General features: G+C 42.6%; 1 protein-coding gene across 3 annotated transcripts in view; it reads left to right on the top strand.

The window, feature by feature from the left end:
• The window catches only part of GRSF1 (G-rich RNA sequence binding factor 1), a 37,693-nt gene extending 14,465 nt beyond the window's left edge, over nucleotides 1–23,228 (top strand). For 2 of the 3 annotated variants that reach the window (XM_044303502.1, XM_044303519.1), the window contains 4 exons: nucleotides 403–524; nucleotides 627–765; nucleotides 16,210–16,251; nucleotides 22,546–23,228. In XM_044303502.1, the coding sequence (XP_044159437.1) occupies nucleotides 403–524; nucleotides 627–765; nucleotides 16,210–16,251; nucleotides 22,546–22,574 (332 nt within the window). In that variant the 3' untranslated portion in view covers nucleotides 22,575–23,228. Of the gene's footprint in view, nucleotides 1–402; nucleotides 525–626; nucleotides 766–16,209; nucleotides 16,294–22,545 lie in introns of all 3 variants that reach the window. The other variant, XM_044303510.1, reaches the window with a different exon arrangement.
• Nucleotides 23,229–24,184: the final 956 nt, after the last annotated feature.

Here is a 24,184-nt window from a genome sequence, read left to right as displayed (position 1 = left end):
TATTGTGTCAGAGAAAACCGGTCCGTAGAGACCTACAGTTTTTTTTACTTTACATTTGTAGATAGGAAAGAGTATAAATAAATAAAAATTGCAATATGTAAGGATATTTAGATATGAGCATCAAGTGGATCACTCGCCATTGTACATTTACTATTGTATGTCCAATATGGTTCTCACTGGACCTTGTGGGTCATTTAAAGTGGATCAGTGTAAAGCAAATTGAAACGTCTTGTGTGATAAATGATCCCACTGACTGGGAATTTTTCTGGACCGGATTACGTTACCAATATACAAAGAGATATACCGTAATCTGCTCTGGTGGAGGATAGAATTGTATTAATACAAGGAGTACAAATTGATGAATAAGGGAACTTAATTTGCATTGTTATTCTCCTCCTGCAGATTATGGGAAGGACATGTCTGGGAAGGTTGTGGATGCTAATGAATTCACAGTTGTATCACCAGCCCATGATATCCACATTCGAGGTCTCCCTTTCCATGCTTCTGGGCAAGATATTGCAAATGTGAGTTAATGATGGGCAGTTAAAAATGAATGTCCACTTCTGCCAAGAGCTCTGAAAGTAGCCTTTAGGATACTGCTGTAAATACTACTTTTTTCCCCACAGTTTTTCCACCCTGTGATGCCACTGAAGATAAATATTGAATACAGTGCAGATGCAGGAGGTACTTCTGGGGAAGCAGTAGTAAGATTTTTGACCCACGAGGATGCTGTATCTGCCATGGCCAAAAACAGATGCCACATGCGTAAGTCTTGCTGCCATTCCCATTGGCGAATGCCTGCCCTCATTTTCTAGGAAGAAAATATTAAGGGATTATCCAACAAAAATTATCCACAGTCCCCATGTCCCCTTTCTGAATGCAGTGGACAGTGCATGTCCTTCCGCTGCTCCATTCACATATATAAGACAGAGTACTGTGTCTACAGGCTGTATTTCAGGATCGGTATTGACGACTCAGATTATTCTAGATTATATATAAATCAAATCTTGTCCTTCTATACAGACTTCTCTAATTGGTAAAACAACATAGACGTCTCATCTGCCGTCATCAACAAACCATGTTAAGTTTAGTTGTTAAATTATTCAGATTAATGAGTACTAGTGCATCTCCATAATATAGAACATCCTCAAAGGTTAAAGGGAACCTGTCACCCAAAAATCGCCTATTAAGCTGTTTACAGTACCTTATAGTGCTGTATACTCGTTTCTTGATGCACTTTTTGTTCGTTTTCCCGCATGTCTGCTCATTCAGAAATCGATGTTATATTCAGCTGCTGCCCCGTGCTTCAAGTCAGGCTTGAAGTCACGGGGGCAGCGGCCTCGGCGTCTTACATGGCCCTCTCCCCGCCCCCTGCCTCTGTTACTGACAGCCGAACTCCGAATCCGGGACCGCGCTCAACGGCCGCATGCGCAGTAAAGGGCGGCAGGAGCGCGGTCCCGGCTGCCGCGCGTACTACGCGCCGTCTTACTTTCGCCGCACTGCGCATGCGCCCGACATCCTGTATCAAACGCGCCCGCGCCCGGCATCTGGGCGCGGGCGCGTTTGATACAGGATGTCGGGCGCATGCGCAGTGCGGCGAAAGTAAGACGGCGCGTAGTACGCGCGGCAGCCGGGACCGCGCTCCTGCCGCCCTTTACTGCGCATGCGGCCGTTGAGCGCGGTCCCGGATTCGGAGTTCGGCTGTCAGTAACAGAGGCAGGGGGCGGGGAGAGGGCCATGTAAGACGCCGAGGCCGCTGCCCCCGTGACTTCAAGCCTGACTTGAAGCACGGGGCAGCAGCTGAATATAACATCGATTTCTGAATGAGCAGACATGCGGGAAAACGAACAAAAAGTGCATCAAGAAACGAGTATACAGCACTATAAGGTACTGTAAACAGCTTAATAGGCGATTTTTGGGTGACAGGTTCCCTTTAATTTTATTTCAGTAATTCTCTTCAAAAAGTGAAAATATATTGTATAGATTCCTTACACACAGAGTGATATGTTTTAAACACTTATTTCTTCTAATGTTGATGATTATGGCTTATAGCTCATAAAAACCCAATAGTTAGTATCCCAGAAAATTAGAATATTATAAAGACCAATTAGAAAATGATTAATACAAAAATGTTGGCCTATTGAAAAGTATGTACAGTACATGCACGCAATACTTGGTCAGGGCTCATTTTGCATGAATTACTCCATCAATATGGCATGGAGGTGATCAGCCTGCGGACTGCTGAGGTGTTATGGAAGTCCAGGTTACTTTGATAGCGGCCTTCAGCTCGTCTGCATTGTTGGGTCTGTTGTCTCACATCTTCTTGACAATACCTCACAGATTCTCTATTGGGTTTAGGTCAGGCGAGTTTGCTGGTCAATGAAGCACAGTGATACTCTGGTTAATAAACCAAGGATTGGTACTTTTGGCAGTGTAGGCAGAATGGTCTACCTGCTAACCAGTGTAACGAAAAAAGCATCACCATAAAGCTTGTCAGCAGAAAGAAGCATGAAGTGCTCTAAAATAGTCCTTATTCTCCTTAGCCCATAGAAAATGCTTAAAACAAGGAATGCAACAGTTGTAGCCCGTGTCCTGGATACGTCTGTGTGTGGTGGCTCTTGAAGCACTGACTCCAGCCACAGTCCACAACTTGTGAATCTCCCACATATTTTTGAATGGCCTTTTGACAATCATTTCAAGGCTGCCATTATCCCTGTTGCTTGTGCACCTTTTTCTAAAACACTTTTTTCCCTTTCATCCTCCATGACGGCATACCATGAGAGATGACCCGCCTCCAACCAGGTAGGGACAGGAAGTATAAGTTTGACTCTCCTCCGGCTCCTCCTCAGTGTCTTCCTGTCCCTCCAGGTAGGAGATAGGTTTTCTCTTATGGTCGCCGACCATGAAGAAAAAAGTGAATGCCATGTGAGGAGGCAGCAGAGTCCGTTCCCCATTGGGGAAGTCGGGCTCTGAAAGACCTGTCTCTTACCTGCTGCTGGCGCGGGCAGACAGGTCCACGTGGGGCCGGACACTCAGGGAGTCCCTCCGGTCGGTTTCTTTAAACTCCACACTGCGATCCGGCATGGCCGGCGCTCACAGTGTCGTCACCGGAAGTGGACGCGCGCCATGCGTTCCACGAAGCGTTCCACAGCTTACTTCCGGTATGGGGCCTGAGAGCACTTCCGGGCGGTGGATCGCATGCCGGCGGCGGCGGGAAAATTAAAAAAAACGCGCAGGATTATGGCGGAGGTCGTCCTCTGATCTGAGGTCTTGAGGTAAAACTACTTAAGGGGGGAACAGTGACCTTTGTTACCCTAAAAAAGATGCTGGACCCAGGTGAAATTATGGAGAACACTCAGGGATCCGTACCAGTGAGTAATTTACCAGGACATGGGTAAAGGCAGTATATTCTGTTAGATTAACCCTTATGTATTTTCTTTCTTTCTGTATGTGTGCAGAGCGAGAAAGAGAGTGCTCAGAAAGCAAAATCTAGTCAGAGGGCAAAAAAGTGCAGTCTCTGTTCTATTAAACTTTCTGATTCTTCTGCTAGGAAAGTGTGTAAAAAATGCACGGACAACATTTCTAAGGATTTAGTTCCGTCCCTAAAAGAAGAACTTAAAAACACAATTAGGGAAGAAATCAGGGCTGTTATGTCAGACACCTCATTAATCCCTTCCTGCTCCAAACAGGCGCAGGGACCAGCGACAAAAGCATCTGATTCAGAATTAGAGGAGGACTCAGAATCAGGTGAACTCGGGTCTGAAGATTCTGGTTCAGATTCCGAATTTAAAAACTATCTCTTTTCATCTGAGGATACCAGAGAATTAATTAAGGCAGTTAGAGCCACTATGGATCTTTCTGATGAAAAAATCTGTAGATCAGTCCATGACGAGATGTTCAGTGGATTTGAGCAGAGGTCTAACCGAGGCTTTCCGGTGCATAAAAACATGCACGATCTAATTAAAAGAGAATGGAGGTCCCCGGATAGGAAACTATTCATTCCTAGGACAATAAGGCGACGACTCCCCTTTTCTAGCGAAGATGAAGCCTTGTTAACTACCTGTCCTAAGATAGACGTTTCCCTATCTAAATTAGTGAAGGGTCCTAACGCCTTACCATTTGAAGACATGGGGTCATTAAGGGACCCCATGGATAAAAAGACAGATCAGACTCTTAAAAAAACATGGGAAGCTTGTGCGGCCCTGTTTAAACCAAACCTAGCTGCAACTTCAGTATCCAGATCATTAAAAAAATGGCTCACACAGTTAGAATCCCTACTGAAAGGCGGTAGTACATATGGTGATCTTAAAGATTCCTTTCCGCTCTTAATCAAAGCTGTGGATTTCCTATCTGATTCCACTGCGGAATCTGTCAGGATAGCTGCTAAGGCATCTGGGTTAGCGGTCGTGGCAAGAAGGTCCCTCTGGTTAAAATCCTGGTCAGGTGAGGTCAGTTCAAAATTAAAATTATGTACCTTACCTTTTCATGGTAATTTATTGTTTGGAGAGGATTTAGAGTCCATCCTAGAAAAGGCTTCCGATTCTAAGAAGACCTTTCCCAGAGATTCCGGGAAGAGGAAATTTCCCTTTCGGAGAGTTAAAAAAGGGACCCCCTTTCAAGCAAAGAAAACGAACAGGGACTCAGGCTGGTCAAGGGGAAGAAACCAGAAGAGTAGAGGGTACCTCTTTTCTACAAAGAATACGGAACCGTCAAAGCAATGACGCCAGTGCTCAGGTAGGAGGGAGACTAAGTTCTTTTTTAGACTACTGGGAAAAAATTACAACAAACCCTTGGGTCTTAAATACGATATCAGAAGGCTACAAAATAGTTTTCCGTCTTCCTCCTCCCTCAAATATTTTCAGGGTAACTCCCATTCAAAAGACAACTGTTCTCCAAACAAATCTGGAAGAAGGGATTCGGAAGCTTCTGGCTCAAAAGGCCATAATTCCGGTTCCCTATTCCCAAAAAGGTCAGGGATATTATTCAACCGTTTTTCTAGTAAAGAAACCAGACGGGAAATTTCGGTTAATAATAAACCTAAAAAACTTAAACAAATTCATACAGTACAACAAATTCAAAATGGAGACAATAAGATCAACCGTGAATCTGCTGAAAAAGGGAGACTTCTTAGCCTCCCTAGACTTAAGAGACGCATACTACCACATTCCGGTGCTAACAGTCCCAAAAATTCCTGCGGATAGCGGTTTATTTGGGGAAAGTTCTGTTCCATTTTCAGTTCCAGGTATTACCCTTTGGGATAACCTCGGCCCCCAGGGTCTTCACAAAGGTGATGCTGGAACTAGTGGCCCACCTGAGAAGGAGGAATATCTTGATCATTCCGTATTTAGACGACCTACTGATAGTAGGCGAGTCAAAACAGTCACTAGAGAACAATCTCTTTGTGATCTGCCAGACGCTGTATCTGGCGGGATGGCTAATAAATTGGGAAAAATCAAAGCCAGTCCCGTCCCAGGAAATAATTTTCTTGGGTCTCTCCCTAGACACCACTTGTCAGAAGACGTCTCTTACAGAACAAAAAGTCTCTGGAGTGGTAGAAAAGGTCTCACGGTTTCAGAGTCATCCATCCTGTTCGATACGAGAGGCTATGAGACTACAAGGGACCCTGACCTCTTGCATCCCTGCAGTAAAGTGGGCTCAGTTCCACTCTCGAATTCTACAGCAGTGGACACTGGCCTGCTGGGACAGAAGCCAGAGCTCGTTGGAACAGACTGTTCTGGTTCCTGTTTCGGTGAACCAGAGTCTTCAGTGGTGGAAGCAAGTAAACCACCTATGCCAGGGAATTCCGTGGAACACGGAGGAACAGGTTTTCATCACTACAGATGCAAGTCCTTGGGGGTGGGGAGCGCATTACTCTCATCACTATTTCCAGGGGGCTTGGGTAAACCACCAGAAGACTTGGTCCTCAAACCAAAAGGAATTGATGGCAGTTTGGGAGGCCATAAAAGTGGCGAGGCAAGACATAGAGGGAAAGGATGTCCAAATAAGATCAGACAACACCACAGTGGTAGCGTATTTAAACCATCAGGGCGGAACAAGAAGCCTATGTCTGAGCCAAATAACAGAAAAGATTTTTTCCTGGGCAGAAGGAAATATAAGATCCCTTTCAGCAGTCCATTTAAAAGGAAGCTTAAATGTGAAAGCAGACTTCCTAAGCAGGGTCAAGATATGTCGAACAGAGTGGAGTCTAAAGGAAGAAGTTTTTCTCCAAATAACCCAAAAGTGGGGAGTTCCCCAAATAGACCTCTTTGCTTCAGCCACAAACGCAAAAGTAGACCGCTTCTTTTCCCTCAATCCAAGAGACAAAAGCGAAGGCATAGATGCCTTTTCAATAAAATGGAGGTTCCATCTAGCTTATGCCTTCCCCCCCCCCCCTGCAACTAATGTCCCGAGTGATAAAGAAGATAAGGCAAGACAATGCCCATGTTATTTTGATAGCTCCCTTATGGCCCAAAAAATCATGGTTTCCTCTTTTGAAGATCATGTCAATCCAAAGTCCATGGATCCTTCCTTGGGATCAGGATTTGTTGTCGCAGGGTCCACTTCTCCATCCCGAGGTGGAAAAGCTGCATTTGGCAGCTTGGAACCTGAAAGGTTGATCTTAAAAGCTAAAGGCCTGACAGATCCCGTCATCAATACTATGTCGGCCAGTAGAAAGGAGACAACCTCTAAGATCTATAATAAGGTTTGGAGAGCTTTTAATACCTGGTGTGTAAAAGAAAAAGTATCCCCTGAAAAATTTTCAGTCCTTTCAGTTCTAGGTTTCTTACAGTCTGGGCTGGAGAAAGGTCTTCGTCCCAATACTCTGAGGGTTCACGTATCAGCCCTTAGTGCAGTTTTCGATGAAAAAATTGCCAATCATTCTTGGGTTGTCAGATTCCTTAAAGGGGCAGATAGACTGAGACCGTCATTGAAAGCTATGACTCCACCATGGGATCTTAATTTAGTTTTATCAGGCTTAACAGAAAGCCCCTTTGAACCTTTATCATCCGTCTCTATAAAATATATAACACTTAAAACCCTGTTCTTAGTAGCAATTACATCAGCCCGCAGGGTTAGTGAAATCCAGGCCCTGAAAATTAATGAACCTTTCTGTGTTATCTCTGCAGATAGAATTACGTTTAAATTGGACAACTCCTTCCTTCCCAAAGTTGTGTCTAATTTTCACAGGCAAGAAGAGATATTGGTTCCCTCGTTTTGCGACGACCCGAAAACAGAAGGGGAGGAGAGGTTTCATAAATTGGATGTGCGGAGAGCAGTGCTTATATATTTAGAGGCCACGAAGGCTTTCAGAAAGACGGACTCCTTGTTTGTTCAGTTTCATGGCATAAACAAAGGGCAGAGAGCAACAAAAAATACCATTTCAAGATGGATTAAGACGGCGATCTCAGATTCATATAAAGCGCTAGGGAAATCACCTCCTGAAGCCTTTACAGCCCATTCTACGAGATCGGTTTCGGCCTCTTGGGCAGAGAGGGCAAACGCTTCCTTAGAGCAAATTTGTAGGGCAGCCACCTGGTCTAGCCCTAATACTTTTATTAAACATTACAGAATCCATGTTAAGGCAGGTCAAGATCTAGCCTTTGGGAGGAAAGTCCTTCAAGCTATAATCCCCCCCTAAGTTGTTAATATGTTATATCTCATGGTATGCCGTCATGGAGGATGAAAGGGAAAAACTAAATTACGTACCGGTAATTCCCTTTTCATGAATCCTCCATGACTGCATAGGGGTTTCCCACCCTTAGAAAAAAAAAAAAAAAAATACATATATTTTTATTATTTATATATATATATATATATATATATATAATATATATACGTTCATAAGAATATGATAGGCCTACACATAGGTGATGGTGTGTGTGATGGTGTGCAAAAAAAAAAAAAAAAAGATTCGAAAGAACACTCTCTAGGCTGTCGATCCAGAAAGACACTGAGGAGGAGCCGGAGGAGAGTCAAACTTATACTTCCTGTCCCTACCTGGTTGGAGGCGGGTCATCTCTCATGGTATGCCGTCATGGAGGATTCATGAAAAGGGAATTACCGGTACGTAATTTGGTTTTCCCTTCACTCAGCTTTCCATTAAAATACTTAGATACAGCACTTGTGAAGGATGTCAATTACTATCTTCTGGACAACTATCAACTCAGCAGTCTTCCCCATGATTGTGTAGCATACTGAACCAGACTGAGGGACCATTTAAAGGCTTAGGACTCCTTTGCAGGTGTTTTGTGTTAGAAAATGACACCACAATATTCAAATTTTCTGATATACTGCCTTTTGGGTTTTCATTAGCTGTAGGCCATCCTAATCATCAACCTAAAAATAAACGATTGAAATGGATCACTCTCTCTGTAATGAATCTACAGTGCCTTGCAAACGTATTTTTTTTCCGTATTTTGTTACATTAAGTTAAATGTTTTGTTAATCTGAATTTTATGTGATGGATCAGAGCACAATAGTCTAAGTTGGTGAAGTGAAATGAGAGAAATACATAATACAACTATTGTATAGGAATAGAAAACAGAAAATTGGCATGTGCATATGTATTCACCCCTTGTGCAACCAATTACCTTGAAGTCACATAATTAGTGAAATGATGTCCACCTGTGTGCAATCTAAGTCTCGCATGATCTCTCATTACATATACACACACCTTTTTTCCCTTCGCCCATTACAGCACCACAAGAGAGAGCATTCGCCCCCCACAGACAGGAAACCTGCCGAATAAAAGGGTGGACACTCTCCTCCCAATTCAGTGTGGTTTCCTGTCTCTGGGGAAGCCTGCAGTTTTTTTACTTTCAGGTTCCCTCCCTCTGGTGGTGGGGACCCCTGACCCCTATAGTGGGCTGAATTTCTCCCCGTCGTACCTGCCATTCCCGGGATTATATTGCGGCATCTTTGCCGGGCAGAGGCACAGCAAAACTCCTGAGAGGGTAGTACTTTGTGTGCTGGAGCATGCCGTGCCTGGCGGCATCGGTGATGCATTTGAGGCACGGACTTCCGGAACCCAGGGGGAGGAGGAGGAGATTCTGGCAAGGAGTTAGGCCAGGGAGAGAGGCATGTGTCATGTGACCAGCACGCGCTTCGGACGTGACATCATCAAAGAAGCGCCTATGAGGGCGCACTGTGGATGGAAAGCCGACGTCTTAGCAGCGCTCTGATGTAGTAACAGAAGCAGCATGGAGGAGGATAAGCGCATGGAAGAGTCTGCAGTCCCTCCAGCCTTGGTACCTCTGAAGGGGTGAGTGCTCTGGGCATAATATTGTGCTTCTCTCTGCTGATATATACTAATCAGCAGAGAGAAGCACAAGGAATGTGTTCTGTGTAAAACTGGGTTGTCATCTGAATGGGAGAAGAGGATGTGTCAGCCATGTATTGATAAAACGGTGGCAGAAGAATCGCCATCCTTTTACAAATGTCTTCAGGCACTAGTCAAATAGGAAGTTAATTCTACGTTATTTAAAAAGAGTCCAAAATAAGACGACATAATACTGTGCAGGAACATATTTAGTCTGATTCTGGTGAAGACGACATACATTCCTCATTATATGGGCAGTCTGATGATTCATCCCTATTGTCTTCTGAAGAAGGTGAAATAAGTGGTAGACCCTGTTTCCCTATAGAAGACACAGAGAAACTCCTAAAAGCTGTACATTCAACTAATATGCATTGAAGAGACAAAAGAACCCAGGTCCATCCAGGATATTATGTTTGGGGGGGCTAGAATCTAGACACCATAGCACCTTTCTGGTTCATAAAAATGTTTTAGCTTTAATCAAAGGAGAATGGAAAAAACCTAACAGAAAAGTTTACATATCTAAAAATCTTAAATGTAAATATCCCTTCAAAGAGCGAGAGTGTGCCACATGGGATAAAGCACCAAGAATTTCTAAAGCCATTTCTAAAGTATCTAGGAAGATGGCTCTTCCCTTCGATGTTATGGGGATATTAAAGGACCCACTGGACAAAAAAAAGCTGATAACTTTTTAAAATGAGCATGGAAAGCATCTACTTCTTCGTTCAGACTGAGCATAGCCTCTACTTGTACGGCCCTTTCTTTGATAGTATGGCTCTCTGAATTAGAAAATCAATTTAAAAATAGATGCCCCGGGGAATAAATTTTATCAGCATTGCCAACTATAAAAAAAAAAAAAAGAGCAGATGACTTCTTGGCGGACGCCTCAGCTGACTCTGTTAGACTGGCGGCCAGATCTGCCACTTTGTCTAACTCAGCCCGTAGAGCACTCCAGCAAAAAAATTGGGTGGGAGACTTACCATCTAAAAATAAACTATGTGGGGTCCCTTGTGAAGGGTAGTACCTTTTTGGACCAACTCTAGATGACTTTCTAGATAAAGCGGCTGACAAAGAATTTTCCCAATCTCCCCCCCCCCCCCCCCCAAAATGGGTCCAACCTCCTTTTTGTCCCTTTAGGAGACAAATCCAGGGAGGACAGATTTTCGAACCAAAGGAGAGGTAGTAATTCCTTTTCAACCAATCCTTTGGAGACAAAAAGAAAGACCAGCAATGACACCAGATGTCGGGTAGGGGGCAGATTGAAAACATTTTTTCCCTGCCTGGTCCCAGATTTCTTCAAGTTCATGGATACTAGACACCATTCACAACGGATTAAAACTAGAATTTCTTAATTACAAAAGATCAGGCCTCGGCTCTAGGAAATTCGGCCATGGAAAGCGAGGTGCTAAAATTAGTAGAAAAATCTGTTTTAGTGCCAGTAACAAAAGCGGAAGAAGGCGAGGGGTTTTACTCTTCCCCCGTTTTTAGTGAAAAAAAACGACGGGTCCTTGAGGGTTTTTACAGATAAAGTTCAAAATGGAAACTATAAAATCAGCCATAAACCTCTTTCCTCCTCACTGTTTCATGGCAGTACTCGATCTCAAAGATGCATATTATCATGTCCCAATCTTTCTAGAGCATCAAAAAGAGTTGCAGTGAGAATAGGGGGTTACCTTTAACATTTTGCTTTACTAACTACAGCCGCAAGCCCCTGGGGGTGGGGTCATTGGAGGGATATCCATGTAAGAGGATCCTCCAACCTAAAAGAACTAACTGCGGTACGCCTTGCAATGAGCTCTATCCTCACAAGAATAAGAGGAAAATATCTCGGGGTCATGATAGACAACAAGACAGTAGTCTCGTATCTGAACAAACAGGGGCACAAGGTGCAGAACTCTGATGCAGGAAGCTCAGAAAATCCTCCTATTAGCAAAAAAAGACTGTGCCTCGATCTCGGCAGTACATATCAAAGGTGTGGAAAATGGACAGGCAGACTTCCTGAGTCGCCATTTATTTTTTTTTTCTCTCGGGGCAAATGGACTCTAGACCAATTCATTTTCAAGAAAATAACGGCCCTCTGGGGACAACCAGACATCTACCTCTTTGCTACTTACCATAACAGCAAGGTCAAGAGATTCTTCCCCCTAGACCCTGCGGGATCCTCTTGTGGGATAGATGCTTTCCTTCAGAACTGGAATTTTCCCCCTAGCTTACGCCTTTCCTCCTCTTCCCTTGATTCCTTGTGTTTTACGGATAATCGGGGAAGATGGGGCGAGTGTAATTCTCATTGCCTCATTTTGGCTCAGAATCATGTCAATATTGGATCCCTGGGTTCTTCCTGAGTTCTGGAATCTATAGAGCCAAGGCCTAGTATATAAAAATAAAAGTAGGAAAAAAAGTGACTGTGGCTATTTATGCTAGGGTTTGGCAAAAATTCCTAGATCCAGATTAATGACCTCCCCTCTTCTGCTCTTATTCGTCGAATTTTAGAGTTCCTTCAGAAGGGACTGGATTTAGGGCTAGCAAGCAGGGGGGATTTGATTTAAATCAAAATGATTTAAATCACTAGTCAGGCTTGATTTAAATCATAGTTTTCTACATAAAGACTAATTCTTGCTGGTATAACTTTATAATATGCAAGTAGATGCAGATTTTTAGAATAACTACTTTTCATATTAGTTTGATTAGGTTGATTTTGTATTCATAGGTTTGTAGAAGTTAGGATTAAGGTATTTTTCTCAACTCTGTTCATGTTATAAAATTTTTGCTGTGAAGAAGAGGCATGTGATCTCTGCTGAGTCAAATTCAGTGTTGAGAACTGCAAAAGTAAACCAATCATCTGTGATAATATCTTGTAGGCAGATAAACTGCCCAATAATCTTATAAAAACCTATGGAAGAGCAAGACATTGTGAATAGATAATGGAATTTATTTACCGAAGAAATTACACATATAGAAACCTAGAATGTGTCGGCAGATAAGAACCATTTGGCCCATCTAGTCTGCCCAATATACTGAATACTATGAATAGCCCTTGTCCCTATCTTATATGAAGGATGGCCTTATGACTATCCCATGCATGCTTAAACTCCTTCACTGTATTTGCAGCTACCACTTCTGCAGGAAGGCTATTCCATGCATCCACTACTCTCTCAGTAAAGTATTACTTCCTGATATTACTTTTAAACCTTTGCCCCTCTAATTTAAAACTATGTCCTCTTGTAGCAGTTTTTCTTCTTTTAAATATTCTCTCCTCTTTCACCTTGTTGATTCCCTTTATGTATTTAAAAGTTTCTATCATATCCCCTCTGTCTCGTCTTTCTTCCAAGCTATACATGTTAAGGTCCTTTAATCTTTCCTGGTAAGTTTTTTTTTATCCTGCAATCCATGTCCTAGTTTAGTAGCTCTTCTCTGAACTCTCTCCAAAGTATCAATATCCTTCTGGAGATATGGTCTCCAGTACTGCGCACAATACTCCAAATGAGGTCTTACTAATGCTCTGTAGAGCGGCATGAGCACCTCCCTCTTTCTACTGGTAATGCCTTTCCCTATACACCCAAGCATTCTGCTAGCATTTCCTGCTGCTCTGTGACATTGTCTGCCTACCTTTTAAGTCTTCTGAAATAATGACCCCTAAATCCCTTTCCTCAGATACTGAGGTTAGGACTGTATTACTGATTTTATATTCTGCTCTTGGGTTTTTACGTCCCAGGTGCATTATCTTGCACTTATCAACATTAAATTTTAGTTGCCAGATGTTTGACTATTCCTCTAGTTTTCCTAAATCCTTTTCCATTTGGTGTATCCCTCCAGGAACATCAACCCTTTTACAAAGCTTTGTGTCATCAGCAAAAAGACACACCTTACCATCAAGGCCTTCTGCAATTTCAAACACTAATCTTTATTTCATTATGGAATAACCTTTTGGATGCTAATATATTTTCCTCAAAAAGCATTTTATATACAAAAATCCGATGCTTTTTATCCACCCTGCAAGCAAGTAGTACTTTGAAGGTACACGTTTCGGCTCTGTCAGCTTTGTTTGATCAGGACAGCAGGGGTCCCATGGGTGTCCAGGTTCTTTAGAGCAGTAGCCAGATTCACCCCAACAACTTCCACTAGACCTCCTCCCTGGCATTTAAATCTTGTGTTAAGGGCTCTAACTCGACCTCGATTTCCGCCTTTAGAGACCATATCCATTAAATGTCTCACCTTGAAGTTGTGCCTTCTAATAGCCTTAACATCTGCTCGTAGGATTAATGAGATTCAGGCCATCTCCATTAATCCTCCATATACCACTATTTTAGAGGATAAAGTTTTGATTCGGCTTTTCTTCCAAAAGTCGTTTTCAATTTTCATAGGTCCCAGGAGATTGTTCTCCCTTCACTGTTTAGAAACCCTGGGTCAGAAAAATAAAAATCTCTTCACTGCCTAGACATTATTAATTATTTACCTATCTCGCACTAAAGACTGACGCAGATCTTCTTCACTCTTTGTACTCTTTCAAGGAGTGAATAAGTAAAAGGCGGCCACAAAAAGTTTTATATCGCTAGATGGATTGTCTCTACTATATCTTTTGTCTTATGTTGCTTCTGGGTTGTCTCCTCCGGTGGGTCTTAAGGCACATTCTACCAGGGCAGTTGCTACCTCCTGGGCGTAAAGATCCTCTGTTCCCATAGAGGATATTTGCAGAGCAGCTACCTGGTCTTCTCCTTCAACCTTTTTCAAACACTTCATATCAGCTTGATATGAACTCCTCTCCTTCGGGCTCGTCCTTTGGGTAAAAGATGCTTCTTTCTACTCTCCCACCCTGATTTTTCCTCCAGTAAATCTATCGTAGTGTTGCCATTGACGAAGGGAAAAATTATGATTACTTACCGGTAATTTGATTTTCCAGAGCCCATGACAGCACCCTTATATTCTCTCCCTATTGGGTTATCTTGGTTCTTTAATACTCGCAGGGGTGTTGCATTAAAAAAAATAAAAATTATGATTCATCATCTAACACTATATTGGCAGACTTCCTCCGATGCTTTGATATCACACTAAATTGGGAAGAGAGTGTCCGCCCTTTTATTCTGCAGGTTTCCTGTCTTTGGGGGCGGATCCTCTCTTGTGGTGCCGTCATGGGCTCAGGAAAATCAAACTACCGGTAAGTAATAATTGTTTTGAAAAACACCTGAGCGGCAGGACGGATCTGTTCACCCTGTCAAATCCGTCCTACCGATATTTCGCCGGACCGCAGCTCCGTCCCCATTGACTATAATGGGGACTGGGGTGGAGCTCCAGCACAGCAGTTCGCGGTGAGAGGCCGCCGGACTGTAAAGGTCGGACATGCAGTACTTTTTAGTCCGGCGGCCTCTCACCGCGACCGACTGTGCTGCACCGGAGCTCCGCCCCATCCCCATTATAGTCAATGGGGACGGAGCGGCGGCACGGCGAAATAGCAGCAGGACGGATCCGACAGGGTGAACAGCCTGTCGGATCCGTCCTGCCACTAGTGTGAAAGTACCCTAAGCAAGAGGCATCACTAACTAAACACTGCTATGAAGACCAAGGAACTCTCCAAACAAGTAAGGGACAATAATATTGAGAAGTACAAGTCAGGGTTAGGTTATAAAAAAAATAAAAATAAAAATCCAAATCTTTGATGATCCCCAGGAGCCCTATCAAATCTATCATAAACAAATGGAAAGAACATGGCACAACAGCAAACCTGCCAAGAGATGGCCGCCCACCAAAACCCACGGACTGGGCAAGGAGGGCAGTAATCAGAGAGGCAGCACAGAGACCTAAGGTAACCCTAGAGGAGCTGCAGAGTTCCACAGCAGAGACTGGAGTATCTGTACGTAGGACAACAATAAGCCATACGTTCCATAGAGTTGGGCTTTATGGCAAAGTGGCCAGAAGAAAACCATTGCTTTCACCTAAAAACAAAAAGGCACATTGTGAGTTTGCAAAAAGGCCTGTGGGAGACTTCCAAAATATATGGAGGAAGGTGCTCTGGTCTGATGAGACTAAAATTGAACTTTTCGGCCATCAAAGAAAACGCTATGTCTGGCGCAAGCCCAACACATCACATTACCCAAAGAACACCATCCCCACAGTGAGACATGGTGGTGGAAGCATCATGCTGTGGGGATGTTTTTCAGCAGCCAGGACTAGGAAACTGGTCAGAGTTGAGGCAAAGACGGATGGTGCTAAATACAGGGATAAAACCTGTACCACTCAGTGCGTGATTTGAGGCTAGGACGGAGGTTCATCTTCCAGCAGGACAATGACCCCAAACACACTGCTAAAGCAACACTTGAGTGGTTTAAGGGGAAACATGTAAATGTAAATGGCCGCCCTAGTCAAAGCCCAGATCTCAATCCAATAGAAAATCTGTGGTCAGAATTAAAGATTGCTGTTCACAAGGGCAAACCATCCAACTTGAAGGAGCTGGAGCAGTTTTGCAAGGCGGAATGGGCAAAAATCCCACTGGTAAGATGTGGCAAGCTCATAGAGACTTATCCAAAGCGACTTGGAGCTGTGATTGCTGCAAAAGGTAGCTCTACTGCACATTGACTTTTTTTTGTTATTTTGTCCTATTTGTTGTTTGCTTCACAATAAAAATAAAAAAAAGTCAAAGTTGTGGACATGTTCTGTAAATTACATGATGCAAATCCTCAAACAATCCATGTTAATTCCAGGTTGTGAGGCACCAAAACACGAAAAAAAAAGTCAAGGGTGTGAATAATTTTGCAAGGCACTGTATATATGAGTTTCACTTTTTATACGGAATTACAGAAATTAACTTTTCAGAGATTCTGATTTATTGAGATGCACTAGTATTTATTAAAAATGTGTATATATTCAACTTGTAACTACCATATATTATTTTCCCATTCTAGAACAAGGATACTTAGAACTGTTCCTGAATTCGTCACCAGATGGTAAATGAAATCTGTTTTGACAGTGTTGTGCACATTAAAAAGGTATTACTAACATTAATATTTAGATTATTTCCTTGTGTACAATGTACACCACCGAAGTCACAGTGCTGCTTTTATTTTCTTACCTGCACTAGGTTGGAAAATATTTGTCAGGCAGACATTCACCTGAACCGCTTCATTTATGAAAACTGCTCATACTGGCTGTACGGTACATGTGGATGGACCTTGCAGTCTGCGATATACAATGCATATTGTGAAATATTTGCAACAAAAATCCACTTTAAAAGTTTTTTTTTCAAGACTAAACGGAAGGCATTAATTTGAAGTTATGCTAACTGGTTCAAACCCATTTGTTTACATGACTGCTGCAGCCATTCACTGACTTCATTGATCACATTCCATATACCTCTGAGGCCAGCGGATGGCTGCAGCAGTCATGTGCAGTGTACAGTATACGTTTCGCCGCAGCCAAGAACATGACATAATGACTGCAGTGGTGGTGCTCGAGCAGAGCGGGTTTTAGCCAGTAAGTATAACTTAGTATATAAGGCCGAAAAAAGACATCTGTCCATCCAGTTCGGCCTGTTATCCTACAAGTTGATCCAGAGGAAGGCAAAAAAAAAATAGAAAATGTGAGGTAGAAGCCAATTTTCCCCACTTTAGGGGAATAAAAAAATTCCTTCCCGACTCCAATCAGGCAATCAGAATAACTCCCTGGATCAACGACCCCTCTCTAGTAGCTATAGCCTGTAATATTATTACACTCCAGAAATACATCCAGGCCCCTCTTGAATTCCTGTATTGTACTCACCATCACCACCTCCTCAGGCAGAGAGCTCCATAGTCTCACTGCTCTTACCGTAAAGAATCCTCTTCTATGTTTGTGTACAAACCTTCTTTCCTCCAGACGCAGAGGATGTCCCCTTGTCACAGTCAGTCCTGGGGATAAATAGCTGATGGGATAGATCTCTGTACTGACCCCTGATATATTTATGCATAGTAATTAGATCTCCCTTCAGTCGTCTTTTTTTCTAAGGGTACTTTCACATTTGCGTTGTTTGATTCTGGCAGGCAGTTCCGTTGCCTGAACTGCCTGCCTGATCAGGCAAACTGTATGCAAATGCATGTAATTTTTTCTGACTGACCAGGCATTTTTCAGGCTGATCAGGATCCTGATCATTCTGAAAAATGCATTGCAATACCGGATCCGTTTTTCCGGTGTCATCAGGCAAAACCGATCCAGTATTTATTTTTTAACATTTTTAAAGGTCTGCGTATGTGCAGACCAGAATTCCGGATCCGTCAATGCGGCAATTTGAATACAGGATTCGGCACTAATACATTCCTATGGGAAAAAAATGTCAGATCCGGCATTCAGGCAAGTGTTCAGTTTTTTGGGCCCGAGATAAACCGCAGCATGCTGCAGTATTATCTCCGTCCTGAAAAGTCAAAAAGACTGAACAGAAGACATCCTGATGCATCCTTAACGGATTACTCTCCATTCAGAAAGCATGGGGATAAAACTGATCAGTTCTTTTCCGGTATTGAGCCCCTAGGAAGGAACTCAATGCCGGAAAAGAATAACGCAAGTGTGAAAGTACCCTAAACTGAATAACCCTAATGTTGATAATCTTTCAGGGTACTGTAGTCCACCCATTCCAGTTATTACTTTAGTTACCCTCCTCTGTACCCTCTCCAGCTCTGCTATGTCTGCCTTGTTCACAGGAGCCCAGAAATGTACACAGTACTCCCTGTGTGGTCTGACTAGTGATTTGTAAAGTGGTAGGACTATGTTCTCATCATGGGCATCTATCCCCCTTTTGATCCAACCCATTATCTTATTCTCCTTGGTAGCAGCTGCCTGACACTGGTTTTTACTGCTTAGTTTGCTGTTAACTAAAATTCCTAGGTCCTTTTCCATGTCAGTGTTACCCAGTGTTTTACCATTTAGTTTTTACGGGTGACTTGCATTATTCCTTCCCATGTGCATAACCTTACATTTGTCAGTGTTAAACCTTATCTGCCCAAGCCTCCAGTCTATCCAGATCGCTCTGTAGTAGTATACTGTCCTCTTCAGTGTCACTTACTTTACATAGTTTAGTGTCACCTGCAAAAATTAATATTTTACTGTGCAAGCCTTCTACATGATCAATAATAAATATATTGAAGAGAATAGGGCCCAATACTGACCCCTGAGGTACCCCACTAGTGACAGTGACCCAATCTGAGTGTGTACCGTTAATAACCACCCTCTGTTTTCGATCACTTTGCCAGTTACTTACCCACATACAAACGTTTTCTCCCAGTCCGAGCATTCTCATTTTATATACTAACCTTTTATGTGGTACAGTGTCAAATGCTTTGGAGAAGTCCAGATACACGACATCCATTGATTCGCCGCTGTCAAGTCTAGAACTTACCTCCTCATAGAAACTGATTAAATTAGTTTGACATGACCGGTCCCTCCATGAAGCCATGCTGATATGGTGTTATTTACTTGTTTTCCTTGAGGTACTCCAAGATAGCATCTCTTAGAAAACCTTCAAACAGTTTACCCACAACAGATGTTAAACTTATATTTTCCAGGCTCTGTTTTTGGACCCTTTTTGAATATTGGCACTACATTTGCTATGCACTAATCCTGTGGAACATTCCCTGTCAGTATAGAGTCCGCAAATATCAGAAATAAGGGTCTGGCTGTAGAGGGAAGGAGTATTATGATAATATATGTATATATGCCCTTTTAATATATATTCGCCCTGTATGGCCAGTATAGGCCCAGGTATTGGTGTATATGTGTGTGTATATATGTATATGTGTGTGTGTGTGTGTATGTATGTGTATGTATGTGTGTATATATATATATATATATATATATATATATATATATATATATATATATATATATATATATATATATATATATAATTATATTATACCACAGACCAAAAGTTTGGACACACCTTCTCATTCAAAGAGTTTTCTTTATTTTCATGACTGTGAAAATTGTAGATTCACATTAAAGGCATCAAAACTATGAATTAACACATGTGGAATTATATACATAACAAAAAAGTGTGAAACAACTGAAAATATGTCATATTCTAGGTTCTTCAAAGTAGCCACCTTCTGCTTTGATTACTGCTTTGCACACTCATGGCATTCTCTTGTTGAGCTTCAAGAGGTAGTCACCTGAAATGGTTTTCACTTCACAGGTGTGCCCTGTCAGGTTTAATAAGTGGGATTTCTTGCCTTATAAATGGGGTTGGGACCATCAGTTGCCTTGTGGAGAAGTCCGGTGGATACACAGCTGATAGTCCTACTGAATAGACTGTTAGAATTTGTATTATGGCAAGAAAAAAGCAGCTAAGTAAAGAAAAACGAGTGGCCATCATTACTTTAAGAAATGAAGGTCAGTCAGTCCGAAAAATTGGGAAAACTTTGAAAGTGTCCCCAAGTGCAGTCACAAAAACCATCAAGCGCTACAAAGAAACTGGCTCACATGCGGACCGCCCCAGGAAAGGAAGACCAAGAGTCACCTCTGCTGCGGAGGATAAGTTCATCCGAGTCACCAGCCTCAGAAATCGCAGGTTAACAGCAGCTCAGATTAGAGACCAGGTCAATGCCACACAGAGTTCTAGCAGCAGACACATCTCTAGAACAACTGTTAGGCCTCATGTACACGGCCGTGTTCCGCGGCCGAGAGCGGACCGTGGAAACCCGGCCGGGATTCCTCCTGACAGTATGAGCGCACGGCGTCATTGGTTGCTATGATGCCGTGCGCTCCCTGCTGCCGCCACAGTACAGTAATACACTGGTATAGATCATACCAGTGTATTACTGTATTGCGGCGGCAGCAGGGAGCGCACGGCGTCATAGCAACCAATGACGCCGTGCGCTCATACTGTCAGGAGGAATCCCGGCCGGGTTTCCATGGTCCGCTCTCGGCCACGGAACACGGCCGTGTACAAACCTTAAGAGGAGACTGTGTGAATCAGGCCTTCATGGTAGAATATCTGCTAGGAAACCACTGCTAAGGATAGGCAAAAATAGGCAGCACTCCAGGAAATAAATGAATAAACAATCACCTTTTATTCACCCATGTGGGCGGTGAACCCTTCCACTGATTGAATCCTCTGTGCCGCCGTAGTAGTAGCAGTAAGTCGCACATAGTGTAAGTTCAGTGGAGTGTATAGGCAACAGAGGTAGTTAGGCAATTAGCTAGCTAACATAGAGAATCTAACTATTTTAGGTATAAATAAGCGGAGTCATCACTAGATGACTCATGCCTATTTATAAATATTAATTATTGGTATTATCCAAAATATCAATAATTTAGATTTCCCTTAACACTGGCTATGACATTACTTAATTCTCTTAGGATACGGGGGTGTATGCCATCTGGTCCTGGCAATTTGTCTATTTTAATCTTTTTAAGACGCCGCTATACTTCCTTCGTCAGACAGGGCACTTTTAATAGGGAATTAACTTTTACATTCTGCATTTCATCTGACAGTTTATTTTCTTCAGTGACTACAGTGGAGGAAAAAAATATTTAATAGCTTTGCTTTCTCCTCATTACTACCCTCCTGTTTTAGTGATTTAAACGCTTTTCTTTTTGTCATTTATTGCTTTCTTTACAGTTCTATTTATCCACATTGTTTTTTTTTCTTGTTTCTTAACCTTTTATTCCCATAAGGTATGTACCTCTCACAATTAGAATTTAGGATGCTTTTAAAAATATCCCATTTTGTGGCTGTATTTTTATTTTTGAGGACTTTGTCCCAGTTAGTTAGACCTATGGCCTCTCTTAGTTGGCTAAATTTAGCTTTTTTGAAGTTTGTGTTTTTTGTTCCTCCCTGAAGAAACACTCTTTTGAATGATAATTCGAAGGTTATTACTTTATGGTCATCATTTCCCAGGTGACCTGCACATCTGTTGTTCTGTCAGGTCTATTGGTTAATACTAAGTCCAGTATGGCCTCTAGTCGGGTCCTGAACCAGTTGGGAAAGTTTTTTGTCTTTGGTTATTGCCAAGAACCTGTTTCCTTTATGAGACGTACAGCTTTCAGTTTCCCAGTCTGGGTAGTTGAAGTCCCCTATAATAACAACCTCATTATGATTTGCCGCCTCGTCTATCTCGTTTAGTAGCAGATTTTTTGTGGTGGTTTATAATAAACTCCTATTAGTAATTTATTATTGTTTTTGCCTCCATGTATTTCTACCCATAGTGACTCCACATGTTCATGTCCCTCACTTTTATCTTCTCGGAGTGTGGGCTTTAGACAGGACTTTACATAAAGGCAGACCCCTCCCCCCTCTCCGGTTTTGGTGATTTTTTTTTTTTTTCTAAACAGACTGTTACCCTGTACATTTACTGCCCAGTCATAGCTATCATCCAGCCTTGTTTCAGTTATTCCCACTATGTGATAGTCCTCCTCACACATCACTAATTCCAGTTCCCCAGTTTCATTAGTCAGGCTTCTGGCATTAGTATACATACATACATTTAAGAAGTTTATGTATATTTTGTACCCTACACTTTTTTTTATTTTTATTTTCGGGCAGTACCAGTTTTATGCAGGTTTATAAACTTCCCCCATTGAGAAGAGGAGAAATTTAACCACATAAAGACCACACATCAGTTATTGGGCTACGTGACCCTGACCGACATCAGCTGTAATGAATTATACGGTATTATGTCGGTACAATTCATTACAGTCAAAGTCGGGCAGGGACACACAGCATTATAATTGCTTTTAAAAATAGTGCTCCCACATGGAAACGTAAAAGTTTTAAAAATGTGATGATAAAAAGGAAAATAAAATGCCTTTTAAATCCCAAATACGTGTGATATTAAAGGGGTATTCCCATCTTTGACAATGGATACATATCGCTAGGATATGCCCTCATTCTCTTCTACTTGCGGGGAAGGTGGTGGCCAGAGGACCCCGGGTTTTCCGGAATCGGGCCACTGCACATGCGCAGTGCGCCCTCCACAATCTCTTCTCACTGTAGGTGCAAGTCCCAGAGGTGGGACCCTCACCTATCAGATATGATATTCCCCCATCATCTGAGATGGTAATACCCCTTTAAGAGAATAGAAGTGACTGTGAATAATTTGTGAGATTGTATCTCGGTGGAAAAAAGTGATTTGCTTCTCTCTGCTGAGACAGATGGCATTCAGAAGACTGTATTCTTGCTCTGTGGATAAACTATTCATTGATAGTTATGTCCTATGCTTTTACACATTCTCGTACCGTTGCGTTAACACCCTTGTGTCTTTTTGTTTTAGGACGCTCAAATAATTTCTCCACCTCCTGACATTAGACTGTATAAACACTTCTATTTTCTTTTAAATGGCTGTTTAAAAGATTGGACCTTTATTTTAAATACCTATATCTATATATTTGTTACCTTGCTGAATGTAAGAAGATAACTGGTACTAATTCAGCGGACACAAGGATTCTTCAAGAGAGTACCAATCCAACAGTACTTATTGGCCTGGAAGGAAATATTTCAGTGGAGTGGATTCAAATTAGAAGCCAGCAGCAAGTTCTTATTTCATCAAAGTGCCTAAGATAATACCGAGAACACAGTTCTCTTGGAAATGAGAGAAAACTAGAGCAGGGATGCTCAACCTGCGGCCCTTCCGCTGTTGTAAAATGACAACTCCAAACATGCCCAGCTGTAGGCTGTCCAGACATGCTGGGAGTTGTAGTTTTGCAACAGCTGGTGAGCCGCAGGTTGGGCATCCCTGAACTTGAGGATGTACATAGGCTTTTAGATGTCTAGACAGACACTGGTAGGTGGTTCATTGAATGGTCAGCTGTCTTGTTTACTCCTCATTCAAGAACGGCCATGTCTGGTGGGTTTACTCCTTGCATAGTGGATTTGTATTTGGTTCTAAATTTATTAAAATAGTTACATTTATTTGTAGTATTTTTGGGTGGGAATAAACTATGACTATGATCAGTCTTTGAGTCTTAATTATTTTTTTTTTGACTATTCACTCTAGCAGGTCTTACATGATTCTTTATCAAAGTATTAAAGGTTGACAGGATTAGAAACTGTGGCACTCATCAACACAAGATCATACTCATCCCATTAACAGCAGTGGGAAGCAAAGATGCATTTTCTCGTTAATGTCATTGGGGGGATACAGCACCATGCTACCACTAGGAGGCGACACTGGATATCAAAAAGGTTGGCTTCGCCCCAGGTGGGCTATACCCTCTCCACAGACACTAGGCTAATCAGCTTTAGTCTAGTGTCTGTAGGAGGCAGACATGACCTGCTGTTTTTTTGCAGGTCTTGCTGCTTTTTTATTTTTATTATTTTATTCCTTTTTCTTTTTGTCTGCAGGTCTCTGCCTGCTGCAGGATGGGGCTCCATCGTGGATATCCAATTTAGTTGCACCCTCTGTGGGCACGTACTTTGAGTACCTCGCTGGTGACCCAGTCCCCCATTACTGTATCCGCAGTGGCATGCCAGTAATCCTACGTAAGTGCGAGTTTGCCGAAGGGGTGACCCTGCGGCGCCTGAAGACGTGGGACGGTAAGTATTACCCCCTGCGTCCCTGTCCCACGGAGTCTCGTGTTAGTTCCCCTCCTTTAGCCAGGGGGTAGGTTTCACTTTATTCGGGGGGCCTGGGAAACCCTTCTCCTCCTGGCCACCCATGCCTTCCCTTCTACCTAAGTCCTTGGCTTCTGCCGGGACTAGGCCGCATCTTCTCTGTCTTGTCCCAGGTGCGCCTTTTGCCCCATTTTTCCCTCTGCCTGAGCGTTGCTTTTTCTCAGGATCCCCTCACGCCTGTTTTTTTTTTTTTTTCCTTTCCGGAGGGCCCCCCGCTTCCCGCGGTTCCGTCCTGCTGACAGCTCACTTTTTCCATCCGCTTCATTAATCGAGGCCCCTGCCTTTACCTTGACTAGGCG

This window comes from Bufo gargarizans, chromosome 1, assembly GCF_014858855.1.
Source record: "Bufo gargarizans isolate SCDJY-AF-19 chromosome 1, ASM1485885v1, whole genome shotgun sequence".
Classification (NCBI taxonomy): domain Eukaryota; kingdom Metazoa; phylum Chordata; class Amphibia; order Anura; family Bufonidae; genus Bufo; species Bufo gargarizans.
The sequence above is the reverse complement of the archived record's forward strand: the minus strand, read 5'-3'. Positions and strand labels throughout refer to the sequence as shown.